The 14,082-nt window shown below is 39.9% G+C and overlaps 1 protein-coding gene across 4 annotated transcripts in view; it reads right to left on the bottom strand.

The window, feature by feature from the left end:
* The window catches only part of TTC8 (tetratricopeptide repeat domain 8), a 59,052-nt gene that overhangs the window by 14,798 nt on the left and 30,172 nt on the right, over nucleotides 1–14,082 (bottom strand). For all 4 annotated transcript variants that reach the window (XM_081510390.1, XM_081510392.1, XM_081510391.1 and 1 more), the window contains 2 exons: nucleotides 6,641–6,728; nucleotides 4,030–4,140 (listed from right to left, as the gene is read on the bottom strand). In XM_081510390.1, the coding sequence (XP_081366516.1) occupies nucleotides 4,030–4,140; nucleotides 6,641–6,728 (199 nt within the window). The remainder of the gene's footprint in view (nucleotides 1–4,029; nucleotides 4,141–6,640; nucleotides 6,729–14,082) is intronic.

Here is a 14,082-nt window from a genome sequence, read left to right as displayed (position 1 = left end):
GTCCATGGGGACTCTCTAGGCACGAATACTGGAGTGGGTCGCCTTTCCCTTCTCCAGGGATCTTCCCAACCCAGGGTTTGAACCCAGGTCACCTGCATTGCAGGCGGATTCTTTACCATCTGAGCCACCAGGGAAGCAAGGCAGGCCTTTATTTGAACCTTTTACCACAGAATAGTTCAAATAAAGGCCTGCCTTTCAAATGAATAACAAGTCCCCGAGAAGAAGTAAAACCACAACCAAATAAATTTAGCAAGGATAAATCATTTTAAACAAGGTTCTGTATAGAACAAGCAACAAATAATAGGCAGCACAACATGTTCATTTAAAAGAAACAAGATCAAAATGAAAGTGATAAAAATAAAAAGAACACAAAGGAAAAGAATCTCTCCAGCGAAAAGTAACATATACCTACAAAATCCCTACAGGCAGATGCTGTGTAAGCCCCAAGGCTAAGAACCAAACTTGACTAATTAACCCTCAGTCCACTGCACACAAAGAGGAAAGGAACACAGTGGAAATCTCCGTAAGGCAAACTTTGCCGTAAGTGAAATTAACCACGTGAATTCAAGGGGAGACGCTGCATCCAGCTGTTCCAAGTCTCTGCTCAGCCCTAGGTCACCCTATTTGCACACGACGCCCTCAAAACCAGGATGTTCTCTCTTCGCTTCTTTCTTCGAGTAAAAATTCAGATTCTACTTTTTCTCACAAAGCCTTCCCCTGTCAGCCTTACAAAACAGTGTGCTCCTCCAAGTCCTGGCCAGACCCAGAGCAGGGGAAGGAAGGAGGAGGCTGATGAAAAGGACCCACTCCAGGCCCGCTCCCTGTCCCAGCCATAGCAACGATCACTGCAACGGGAGCGTGGAAGGAATCCTTCCAACAGCAGTTCCCACCTGAGAAGGGCAGAAGGAAACAAGGCAGAGACAACCCCAACCGCATCGAGACAGTCACCACTGTGCACTTCACAGCTTTCAAAATGGATTCTATTCTATTTCCCTCCTAAGCTTCTTGGTCAAAATTTTGTTCATGTTCAATTTAAGGTCACACAACTAAAGACACAGAGATACTGATATTGCATTTTTACAGAATGGTCAAAGTTTCTATTTATATGCTTATCAAAATTACATTTCACAAGGAGAAGATATTTCTAAACAATTTAAGGATAATATTTGCTGTTTCATACTAAAAGTAATACATGTTGATTACAGAAAATCTGGAAAATAAAATAAAAACCATCCACACACTACTATCCAGGTATGGCAACTATTAACACTTTCCATTCTTTTTTCCAACAAAATTATTTTAAAAGATCATACCCAGCATTTCAAGGAATTTAAAAGAGAACAAAGATGCTTCTGTTCAACACTGTATTGGAAGTCCTAAATAGTAAGTTTTTTTTAAGTAAAATAATTGAAATTAAGAGATAAAACTGTCTACATTCGCAGATGATGATTGTTTTATTTACTTAGAAAATCAAAGAGAATCTATGATAAGTTATTAAAAAGACTATTTAGCCAAGTTTTAGTATCAAATCAACTTAAATTAATACATTCCCACTCACCAGAAATGACCATAGAAAACACAAGAGAAAAAAAAAGCAGTTCATTCACAATTTAGCTACAAATACATCTGTGCAGAAAAGAGTTAACACAGTAGGCCTGGGACTGCCGCTCTCAGAAAGGCCTGCTTGAAAGGCTGGCCCTTGGTGAGGAACTCAGAACTTGGCTAGTGCCCTGTGCGTGTGCGTGCGCAAGTGCTAAGTCACTTCAGTTGTGTCTGACTCTTTGTGACCCTATGGACTACAGCCCACCAGGCTCCTCAGTCCATGGGATCCTCCAGGCAAGAACGCTGGACTGGGTCGTCATGCCCTCCTCCATGGGATCTTCCCGACCCAGGGATCGAACCCGCATCCCTTACATCTCCTGCACTGGCACACGGATTCTTTACCACTGGCGCCACCTGGTAAGCCCCCTAGTGCCCTATACCGATACAAAACTTTCCCCAAGTGATAGCTGGCTCACTACACCGGAACTGTGCAAACCAAGTGCAGTGCATGTGGTGTGTGAACACCTGCTTCCCTTCTCGGAGTCTAGGATCCTGGTACGTGATAGGCAGATGGTGCCTCTATGGCCAGCCCCCAGTAATAGATTGTTGTTGTTGTTCAGCTGCTAAGTCGTGTCCGACTCTCTGAGACCCCAAGAACTGCAGCACACCAGGCTTCCCTGTTTTTCACCATCTCCCGGAGTTTGCTCAAACTCTGTCCGTGGAGTCAGTGATGCCATCCTACCATCTCATCATCTGTCATCCCCTTCTCCTCCTGCCCTTAATCTTTCCCAGCATCAGGGTCTTTTCCAGTGAGTCAGGTCTTCGCATCAGGTGGACCTTCAGTATCAGCCCTTCTAGTGAATATTCAGGACTGATTTCCTTTAAGATTGACTGGTTTGATCCCCTTGCAGTCCAAGGGACTCTCGAGTCTTCTCCAGCACTGCAGTTCGAAAGCATCAGTTCCGCAGCGCTCAGCCTTCTTATGTGATGGATACCGGCTGGGTCTCTGATGAGCTTCCCTGGCAGACAGCGCTTCACACATGTTGCCACAACTTGCAGGAAGAATCAGATGTGTCCTCTGTGACTCCACCAGGGGTCGGGAGTGGGGGAAGGGAACCCTTGAAAGCCAGTGTCTGGTTTCCCCTGAACTTTGCCCCACACGCTTTTTCCCTTTACTTATTTTCCTTTGTATCCTTTTGCTACAAAAAATCATGGCTATGAGTACAACTGTGTGCCGAGTCCTGAGATCTAACAAATCACTGAACCTCACAGTGGTTTGGGGGACTCTCAACAAAACACTTGTGAAGATAATTACAAGATATTCATTGACAGACAACAACAACAAAAGACCTAAGTAAATGGAGAATTATATCATGATCCCCAGTGGGAAGAAAGGCAGAGCCTCCACCCACATCATTCTTATATTCAATGCAACTCCAGTCCACATGCCAAAAGGGTTTTTTTGTTGTTTTGTTTTTAAACCTGCTTTTTGAAACCATATATTTAATATTTTCATTAAACTGTGTCAATACAATTTCAAGCAAACGCCAACTGGAAGACCAGGCCCAGAAATTTTCATAAAAGAAACAATCTTCCAAACGACAAGGAATGCCAAGGTGCTCTTCCACTCCAGCTGCACTGTTAGGGGCCGTGATGGTGCCCGTCAGCCAGAGTTAACCAGACCACCGAGTGTTTACCACATCATCAATTTTCAGAATGCTCCAGACAGTTTCAGCTGCTAGAGTCAGTGCACTGACTGAAACCAACAGAGGCTGGACAACCAGTTCCTCCAATATCCAACAGGGTTTTTTAATATGGAAGAGCAAAGGGCCAAGAATAACCAACTGTGAAGAACAGGTGGTAGAATTTTCCCAACCTGATATCAAGAATTATTATGAAGCTACCTTAATTAGGCAGCAGGGAGAACAACTCAATGGGGCTTTTCATGAAATTTGACAAAAATGGCTCTAAAATTTATTAGAATAAGCAAAAGTCCAAAATAGCCAAGACATTCCTAATGTAGATGAACAAAGCGCCCTACTAAAGAGTAAGTATAATAAAGCTACAGGAGTTAAGATGGTATAATATTGGTATAAGGATAGACAAGCAGACCAACAGAACAGAATAGAAAACCCCAAAACATATCTACCATATACACAGAAAAAAACTTGCTGCTTGACATGACAGACCTGAGCGAAGGATCAGCAAATGTGCTGCGCCAACCAACGATGCAGAGGGAAGAGCTACTTTAACTTCCTATCTCATACCATTCTCCATTCCCTTCTGTATGTTCCAAATACTTCATCATAAAAACTTGAGTTTGTTTAATGTATACACTAGAATCTCTTATTCTGTTGGTAAATCACTGGCCAACAATCATAATTTTATAAACTGTTACATTTTATAAGACCCCAAGGGACTATGACCTTACTTAAGTAGCATATAACCTCAATTTTATATCAACTTTTTAAAAGATAGGAACCTTACCTCATAGATCCTGGCAATTCCACAAAGTAGGGTCACCTCTCCTGGAAACTTGTCTAAGCCTTGTTTGAAAAGATTTAAAGCAGTCACGGGTTGATCCAATGAGATGTAAACCTAAAACCAAGATACTTATTATGACAAATTTAAAATTACTGCTTAGTAACAAATTATCTCCTAGATATTATGGCAAACATTTTTCAGAAATGTGTAGGATTAATTTCCAATAATGATGTTATAGTTTTATCTCCTCATGCTATATGTGACACATTTACTCATTTATTCCTTCAGCAAACACTTATTGTGGGCTTACTACTTGTCACACAGACTAGACAGTAACTAGAAGAGAAAGCATGTTGATGTATGGCAAAAACTATCACATGCTGTAAAGTAATTATCCTCCAATTAAAATAAATTAATTAATTTTTAAAACAGAGAGGATCAAGGGAAAATCTTTTTTAGGATGGACCAGACATAAGTGTGTCTACAGGCGGGCACGAAGGACCAACTGTGAGGCTGATTGTGAAGATGCTGGAGAAAGAGGGCATGCCCCGGGGAAAGTCTGAGAAGGAGCAGCTGGGGGAGCCTCTGCAGAGGGTGGCTGGGGAGAAGGACCTGAGAAGCAGAAGGGAACCAGATGTGTGGGGTGGAGGGTCAGGGGGTTGGGAGGGTTAGCACTCCATACTCCCACTTAACAGTTTCCACCACTTAATTAGCAGTTAGAACATTCAGCGCGGATAAAACATAACTTGTTAGGAATTTCTAAAACCAGAATTATAGCTTTATGCATAGAAACGTAAGATTATGACATTCTTTTTCTTCATGATCTTGGATCCTCCGTTTCCTCCTAAACATTTAGACTATGCTTTGAAGTGGCCCAAATGGAAACACACAAAACTGCCTGCAGTGTTTATTAATAAAGAACGAGACTAGAGGAAAGGGCATGGATGAAAACTTCAATTTTCACCTTACACGCTTCTGAATTGCTTTTTTAAATATAATAAATAATATAATTCCATATGTGAAGTAATATAAAATATTTAATAATTTTTAAATTAACAAGCTTAAATTATAAGAAATAATATGGTTCTTAAAATCTGCTTGGTCTCTATTACTGAGTAATAATTCCTTCACATATTAAAAAAAAACAAGTAAATTGTAACCCTATATAGTCAAATAGGCAACATCAGAGTTAAGCAAATCAATTTATGAAAAAATAATCAAACCATGTATTTAACAATAGTTAAAATAAAAAGTACATTTTTAACCACATGGCAAGTGATTATCAATTAAGAAGATAATAGTCAAATACTGTAACCTGAATTATAATTTCAAGCTGTCAAAAAACTTTACTGTGAATGTTTAGAAACCTCTTTAGAATTTAACATATATACGTATAAAGACACTTAGATATCAGATAGTTTCAAACATTTTTTAAAAACCACTATAAACATACTAAGTTAGCACAGTAAGTTTATATGGCAGAAGTTCCATTTGATTCTGTTAGTATGCTAACATTAATACCATATTTAGAAAATAGTAGCACTTCCTTTTCTATCTCATCTTTTTTTCAGCCTCCTTTACAACACTTTAAATTTAAGAAATTCTTAAAGATATATTAATACAAGATGATGTCCTAACCACCATTTCATCAAATGCTTCTTTTAAAGTAGCCTTGGTGAGGGTAAAGAAGTTGCTTATTCCAATGTTGAAAATTCTAGGTGGTCCTTCACTTCTGCTGTGGCTGTGGGTGGCGCTCAGGCGGCTCTAGAATCACAAAGTCCTGGGTTTGAACTCTTGTTGTTTAGCCACTCAGTTGTGTCGGACTCTTGTGATGCCATGGACTAGAGCCCGCCAGGCTCCTCTGTTCACGGAGTTTTCATGGCAAGAATACTGGAGTGGGTTGCCATTTCTATCTCCAGGGGATCTTCCAGACCCAGGGACTGAACCGCATCTCCTGAGTCTCCGGCAGTGACAGGCAGATTCTTTGTTGCTGAGCCACCAGGGAAGCCCCCTGGGTTTGGATGCTGGCTCTTAATAGGCAAATGAGACTGAAAATCCTCACTTATCCTCTTGTAAGTCCCCTTTTCCTTAACAATACAAAGGAAATGTTAAAATCCGCTTTGCGGTGTTGCTAAGAAAGTTTAATTAAATTACATGTGGAACAGACTTGATAAAATACCTTACACTGAGTAGGTGCTCAATAAAGGGGAAATACTGTTTTTGTTATAATGGCAGAGCCAAAAAGTGAAGGGCCTACATAAAAACAATCCTGTTCTCTATAGTCTGCTGACATGGGAAACAAATGTATTGTAGAAAAACGCCTCTCTGGGGCTTGTGACCCCTGGGGATAGTAAGCCTGTAGCATGTTCTTCCAATCTAATGGGCAATATTTCAAAGGGGCTGTCTTACTTTTCATGGTAACCGATTTTTCCTGAGATGGTTATCCTCCGTATGTTCTCACCTTCTCCCTTACCGTTAAAAAAAAAAAAGTTAAGTCTGAACACATTAACTTGTCAACCGTTCTTAAAGAAACTGGCAACTCGACCCATGCGCTGGTCAGAATTTAAACATTTATCCAGAGAGGACAAATTCCACTCAATTTAAGAATACTTACTTTTGCCAAGTAGAGAAATGTATCTACCATTTCCTGCTGCTTCAGGGCTGATTTAAACTGTTTCTCTGCTTCACGATACAATCCTAACCTAAGAACAACCATTTTAAAAATTAGATATTCAATTTAAAACAAATACGACCAGCATTCATTCATACCCTGGGGATATGAATTAGAGACAAATTACATCTGTTAAGAGTAAGCATGTACCAAGAAGGTGATGTTATATGCACACGTGCACATTTACACAGGTTAGAAACAGGACGCTGGCGTTCCTGTGTTCACCGTCCGAACGCTCTAATGGGGCGTCTGTCTGAAGCCTAACCACACCCAAACTGCTGGTCAGCTGACATGTCACATGACCTCAAGAAATGCTTCAAGTCTCCATTTTATTGCAAGAACTGAAGATGACATTTCTTTGAAAACATCGTCTGCTTTAAGATAAAAGCCCATTTTTAAAAGCTGAGGTACTGGGTTAGCCAAAAGGTTCATTCAGTTTTTTTCGTTAAGATGGCCCTAGTAGTGCTTAATTCTCTTTAACTTCATTCAAAACAATTTTGTTAGGTTGTATTGTGACAGCTGTCATATCAGTGTGCATTAAAAAAAAAAAAATCAAAACTGGTGAATTTTTGTGTAGTTATTAGATGTAGTTATTAGATTTTTTGTGTAGTTATCTATACTGAAGATAGAAGAAAAAGAGCAACATTTTCAGAATACCATGCTTTATTATTTCTAGAAAGATAAAAAGATACAACCGAAATGCAAAAAAAAAAATAAAAGCAGCTATGAAGGTGCTGTGACTGATCAAATGAGTCAAAAGTGGTTTGCGAAGTTACGTGCTGGAGATTTCTCACTGGCCGGTGCTCACGGTCACGCAGACCTGTTGAAGTTGACAGCGATGACACTGAGACATCCATTGAGAACAATCTATGTTATATCATGCAGGAGTCAGCCGACATACTCAAAGTATCTAAACCAGGTGCTGAAAACCATTTATACCACTGTGGTATGTTAATCATTTTGATGTTTGGGTTCCACATAAATTGAGCAGAAAAAAGTCTTCCTGACTGGATTTCTGATGCACTTCTCTACTTACATGTAAGGAAAATGCTCCATTTTTAAAACAAATTGTGACAGGTGATGAAAAGTAGATACTGTACAATAGTGTGGAATGATAGTTTGTGGGGCAGGTGAAATGTACCACCACCAACCACACCAAAGGCCAGTCTTCATCCAAAGAGGGTGATGTTGTGTATATGCTGGGACTGGAAAGGAGTCCTCTATTATGAGCTGTTCCCGGAAAGCCTAATGATTAATTCTAACAAGTACTGCTCCCAATTAGACCAACTAAAAACTGCACTCGACAAAAAGCATCCGGAATTAGCCAACAGAAAACGCACAGTCTTCCATCAAGACCGTGCAAGACCACATGTTTGTTTGATGAACAGGCAAAAATTGTTACAGCTTGGCTGAGTAGCTCTGATTCCTCCGCCATATTCACCAGACATTCTACTTTCAGATTTCCATTTATTTTGGGTTTTACGAAATTATCTTAATGGAAAAAATTTCAATTCCCTGGGAGACTGTAAAAGACACCTGAAACAGTTCTTTGCTGAAAAAAATAAAAAGTTTTGAGAAGATGGAATTATGAAGTTGCCTGAAAACTGGCAGAAGGTAGTGGAACAAAATGGTGAATACACTGTTCAATAAAGTTCTTGGTGAAAACGAAAAATGTGTCTTTTATTTCTGATTTAAAAAACAGAAGGAACTTTTTGGCCAACTCAATGTAGTTGACATACAACATCATATTAATTTCAGGCATATAACATAATAATCTGATATTTGTATATACTGCAAAATGATCATCACAATAAGTCTAATTAACATCCATCACCATACACAGCTACAGAATTGTTTCCTTGTGATAAGAACTTTTAAGTTTTACTTTGTTAGCAAATTTCAAACGTGCAATACAGTATTATTATGAACTGTAGCTGCCATGCTCTGTGTGACATTCCTGCAACTTATTTATTTTATAACCGATGTTTGCACCTTCTAACTCCCTCTACCAATCTGTCCACCTCTAGTCTCAGCCTCAGGCAACTACCAATCTGTTCTCTGTATCTATGAACTTTGTTAATTTTATTTTTTAGATTCCTCATATAAGGGAGATCATAGGATATTTGTCTTTCTCTGTGAGACTCAGTTTACTTAGCATAATGCCCTCAAAGCCCATCCATGCCATCTCGAATAGCAAGATTTCATGGACACTTAGATTGTTCCCATATCTTGACTAGTAATGCTGCAATGAACACGGTGATGCAGATCTCTTTTCTTCAGGTCAGTGTTTCCATTTACTCAGCTTTCCAGAACGAGAACTGCTGAAGCACATGGTACAGCAATTTTTAATTAACTTAAAATTAATTTTAAATTTTAATTAATTTAAAATTTTAATTTAAAGCACATTTTTAATGTTTTCAGGAACCTCCATACTGTTTTCCTTGCGGCTGCACTAATTTACATTTTCATCAACAGTTCATGAGGGCTCTCTTTCCCTCACATCCTACCAACACTTGTGATTTCTAATCATTTCAATAATAGTCATTCTAACAGATATAAGATGATAATCTCACTGTGGTTTTGACTTGCGTTTCCCTGAGGATTAGTGATGTTGTGCACCTTTTCATGTACCTGTTGGGCCTCTGTATGTCTTTTTTAGAAAAAAGTCTTTTCAGAGCCTCTGACCATTTTTTAATGAGACTGCTTGAGTTTTGGGTTTTTTTCTATTAAGTTTCATGAGTTCTTGATATATGTTTTGTGTATGTGAACACTTTTTGCATATGTAATTTGCAAATATTTTTTCTCATGTGGTAGGTTACCTTTTCATTTTGTTCATTGTTTTCTTTGCTGTGCAGAAGTTTAGTCAGAAAAAGTCTCATGTTTATTTTTGCTTCTGTTGCCTTTGCTTTTGGTGTCAAATCCAAAAACTCATCACCAAGACCAATGTTAAGGATCTTACTGCAAGTGTTTCCTTCCAGGAGTTTTAGGCTTCAGGTCTTCCCCCACATCTTTAGTTCATTTTGAGGTACTTTTTGTGTGTGAGACGGTCCAACCTTCTTGTGTATGTGGCTGTCCTATTTCCCAACACAATTTATTCAAGAGACTGTCCTTTCCCCCATTATACATTCCTGACTTCTTTTGTAAATTAATCGACCATATATGCATGGGTCTGTTCCTGGGCTCTCTATTCTGTGCCACTGATCTATGTGTCTGTCTTTGGGGCCAACAGCATACTGCCTTGGTCCCTCAGTTCAGTTCAGTCGCTCAGTTCTGTCCAACTCTGCGACCCCAAGGACTGCAGCATGCCAGGCCTCTCTGTCCATCACCAACTCCTGGAGCTTGCCCAAACCACTGTCCATCAAGTCAGTGATCCCATCCAACCATCTTATCCTCTGTCATCCCCTTCTCCTCCTGCCCTCAATCTTTCCCAGCATCAGGGTCTTTTCTAGTGAGTCAGTTCTTCACATCAGGTGCCCAAAGTATTGGAGTTGCAGCTTCAGCATTAGTCCTTCCAATGAATATTCAGAACTGATTTCCTTTAGACTGGTTGGATCTCCTTGCAGTCCAAAGGACTCTCAAGAGTCTTCTCCAACACCACAGTTTAAAAGCATCAATTCTTTGGTGCTCAGCATTCTTTATAGTCCAACTCTCACACGCATAGATGACTACTGGAAAAACCATAGCCTTGACTAGACGGACCTTTGTTGGCAAAGTAATGTCTCTAATTTTTAACGTGGTGTTTAGGTCTGTCATAGCTTTTCTTCCGAGGAGCAAGAGTCTTTTAATTTCATGGCTATAGTCACCATCTGCAGTGATTTTGGAGCTCAGAAAAATAAAGTCTCTCACTGTTTCCATTGTTTCCCCATTTATTTGCATTAAGTCATGGGACCGGATGTCATGAGCTTAGTTTTTTGAACGTTGAGTCTTAAGCAAACTTTTTCACTCTCCTCTTTCACTTTCATCAAGAGGCTCTTTAGTCCTTTGTTTTCTGCCATAAGGGTGGTGTCATCTGCATATCTGAGGTTATTGATATTTCTCCCAGCAATCTTGATTCCAGCTTGTGCTTCATCCAGCCCAGCATTTCACATGATGTACTCTGCATATAAGTTAAATAAGCAGGGTGACGATATGCAGCCTTGACGTACTCCTTTCTCAATTTGGAACCAGTCTGTTGTTCCATGTCCGGTTCTAACTGTTGCTTTTTGACCTGCATACAGATTTCTTAGGAGGCAGGTCAGGTGGTATGGTATTCCCTTCTCTGAAAGAATTTTCCACAGTTTATAGTGATCCACATAGTCAAAGGCTTTGGCGTAGTCAATAAAGCAAAAGTAGATGTTTTTCTGGAACTCTCTTGCTTTTTCGATGATCCAGCGGATGTTGGCAATTTGATCTCTGGTTCCTCTACCTTTTCTAAATCCAGCTTGAACATCTGGAAGTTCATGGTTCACTTACTGTTGAAGTCTGGCTTGGAGAATTTTGAACATTCAGTATCAGTATCAGTTTGGTCGCTCAGTCGTGTCCGACTCTTTGCGACCCCATGAATCACAGCACGCCAGGCCTCCCTGTCCATCACCAACTCCCGGAGTCCACCTAAACCCATGTCCATCGAGTTGGTGATGCCATCTAACCATTTCATCCTCTGTCATCCCCTTCTCCTCCTGCCCCCAATCCCTCCCAGCATTAGGGTCTTTTCCAATGCGTCAACTCTTCCCATCAGGTGGCTTAAGTATTAGAGTTTCAGCTTCAACATCAATCCTTCCAGTGCACACCCAGGACTGATCTCCTTTAGGATGGACTGGTTGGATCTTCTTGCAGTCCAAGGGACTCTCAAGAGTCTTCTCCAATACCACAGTTCAAAAGCATCAGTTCTTCAGTGCTCAGCTTTCTTCACCATCCAACTCTCACATCCATACATGACCACTGGAAAAACCATAGCCTTGACTAGACGGACTTTTGTTGGCAAAGTAATGTCTCCGCTTTTCAATATGCTATCTAGGTTGGTCATAACCTTCCTTCCAAGGAGTAAGTGTCTTTTAATTTCATGGCTGCAGTCACCATCTGCAGTGATTTTGGAGCCCCCAAAAATAAAGTCTGACACTTTCCACTGTTTCCCCATCTATTTCCCATGAAGTGATGGGACCAGATGCCATGATCTTAGTTTTCTGAAGGTCGAGATTTAAGCCAACTTTTTCACTCTCCTCTTTCACCTTCATCAAGAGGCTCTTTAGTTCTTCTTTGCTTTCTGCCATAAGGGTGGTGTCATCTGCATGTCTGAGGTTATTGATATTTCTCCCAGCAATCTTGATACCAGCTTGTGTTTCTTCCAGCCCAGCGTTTCTCATGATGTACTCTGCATATAAGTTAAATAAGCAGGGTGACAATATACAGCCTTGACGTACTCCTTTTCCTATCTGGAACCAGTCTGTTGTTCCATGTCCAGTTCTAACTGTTGCTTCCTGACCTGCATACAGGTTTCTCAAGAGGCAGGTCAGGTGGTCTGGTATTCCCATCTCTTTCAGAATTTTACACAGTTTATTGTGATCCACACAGTCAAAGGCTTTGGCATAGTCAATAAAGCAGAAATAGATGTTTTTCTGGAACTCTCTTGCTTTTTCAATGATCCAGTGGATATTGGCAATTTGATCTCTGGTTCCTCTGCCTTTTCTAAAACCAGCCTGAACATCTGGAAGTTCACGGTTCATGTATTGCTAAAGCCTAGCTTGGAGAATTTTGAGCGTTACTTTACTAGCGTGTGAGATGAGTGAAATTGTGCAGCAGTTCGAGCATTCTTTGGCATTGCCTTTGGGAATGGAATGAAAACTGACCTTTTCCAGTCCTGTGGCCACTGCTGAGTTTTCCAGATTTGCTGGCATATCGAGTGCAGCACTTTCACAGCATCATCTTTCAGGATTTGAAATAGCTCAGTTGGAATTCCATCATCTCCACTAGCTTTGTTCGTAGAGATGCTTTCTAAGGCCCACTTGACTTCACATTCCAGGATGTCTGGCTCTAGGTGAGTGATCACACCACTGTGATTATCTGGGTCACGAAGATCTTTTTTGTACAGTTCTTCTGTGTATTCTTGCCACCTCTTCTTAATATCTTCTGTTTCTGTTAGGCCCATACCATTTCTATCCTTTATCGAGCCCATCTTTGCGTGAAAAGTTTCCTTGGTATCTCTAATTTTCTTGAAGAGATCTCTAGTCTTTTCCATTCTGTTGTTTTTCTCTATTTCTTTGCATTGATTGCTGAGGAAGGCTTTCTTATCTCTCCTTGCTATTCTTTGGAACTCTGCATTCAGATGGGAATATCTTTCCTTTTCTCCTTTGCTTTTCGCTTCTCTTCTTTCCCCAGCTATTTGTAAGGCCTCCTCAGACAGCCATTTTGCTTTTTTGTATTTCTTTTCCATGGGGATGGTCTTGATTCCTGTCTCCTGTACAATGTCATGAACCTCCGTCCATAGTTCATCAGACACTCTGTCTATCAGATCTAGTCCCTTAAATCTATTTCTCACTTCCACTGTATAGTCATAAGGGATTTGATTTAGGTCATACCTGAATAGTCTAGTGGTTTCCCCTACTGTCTTCAATTTCAGTCTGAATTTGAGCATTACTTTACTAGCATGTGAGATGAGTGCAATTGTGCGGTAGTTTGAACATTCTTTGGCATTGACTTTCTCTGGGATTGGAATGGAAACTGATCTTTTCCAGTCCTGTGGCCACTGCTGAGTTTTCCAAATTTGCTGACATACTGAGTGCAGTACTTTCACAGCATCATCTTTTAGGATCTGAAATAGCTCAACTGGAATTCCATCACCTCCACTAGCTTTGTTCATAGTGATGTTTTGGTCCCTATAGCTGTGTAATTTGGTTTGAAATCAGAGAATGTAATGCCTCCAGCTTTGTTTTTCTTTCTCAAGATTGTTTTGGCTCTTCCAGGTCTGCTGTGGTCCCATACAAGTTTTAGAACTGCTTGTTCTATTTCTATGAAAAATGCCGTTGTAATTTTGATAGTGATTGCACTGAATCTGTAGATTGCTTCATGCACTACGGGCAGGAATAGTAGTAATTCTTCTAATCCAAGAATGTGAAATATCTTTCAATTTACTTGTGCCTTCATCAGTTTTTTTCATTAATATCTTACAGTTTTTGGTATACAGGTATTTTCATTTCTTTGGTTAAATTTATTCCTAGGTGTTTTATTTTTTGATGGAATTGTAAATGGGCCTGTTTTCTTAATTTCTTTGTTATTAATGTATAGAAAGCAACAGATTTCTGTATATTGATTTTGTATCCTACAAGTTTACTGAATTCACTTATTATTTCCAACAGTTTTTTGGTGGAGTCTTTAGGATATTTTATATACAATATCACATCCTCTGCAAA

The sequence above is a fragment of the Giraffa tippelskirchi genome, chromosome 7 (assembly GCF_054371585.1).
Source record: "Giraffa tippelskirchi isolate mGirTip1 chromosome 7, T2T-mGirTip1v1.2.pri, whole genome shotgun sequence".
Taxonomy (NCBI): Eukaryota; Metazoa; Chordata; class Mammalia; order Artiodactyla; family Giraffidae; genus Giraffa; species Giraffa tippelskirchi.
The sequence above is the reverse complement of the archived record's forward strand: the minus strand, read 5'-3'. Positions and strand labels throughout refer to the sequence as shown.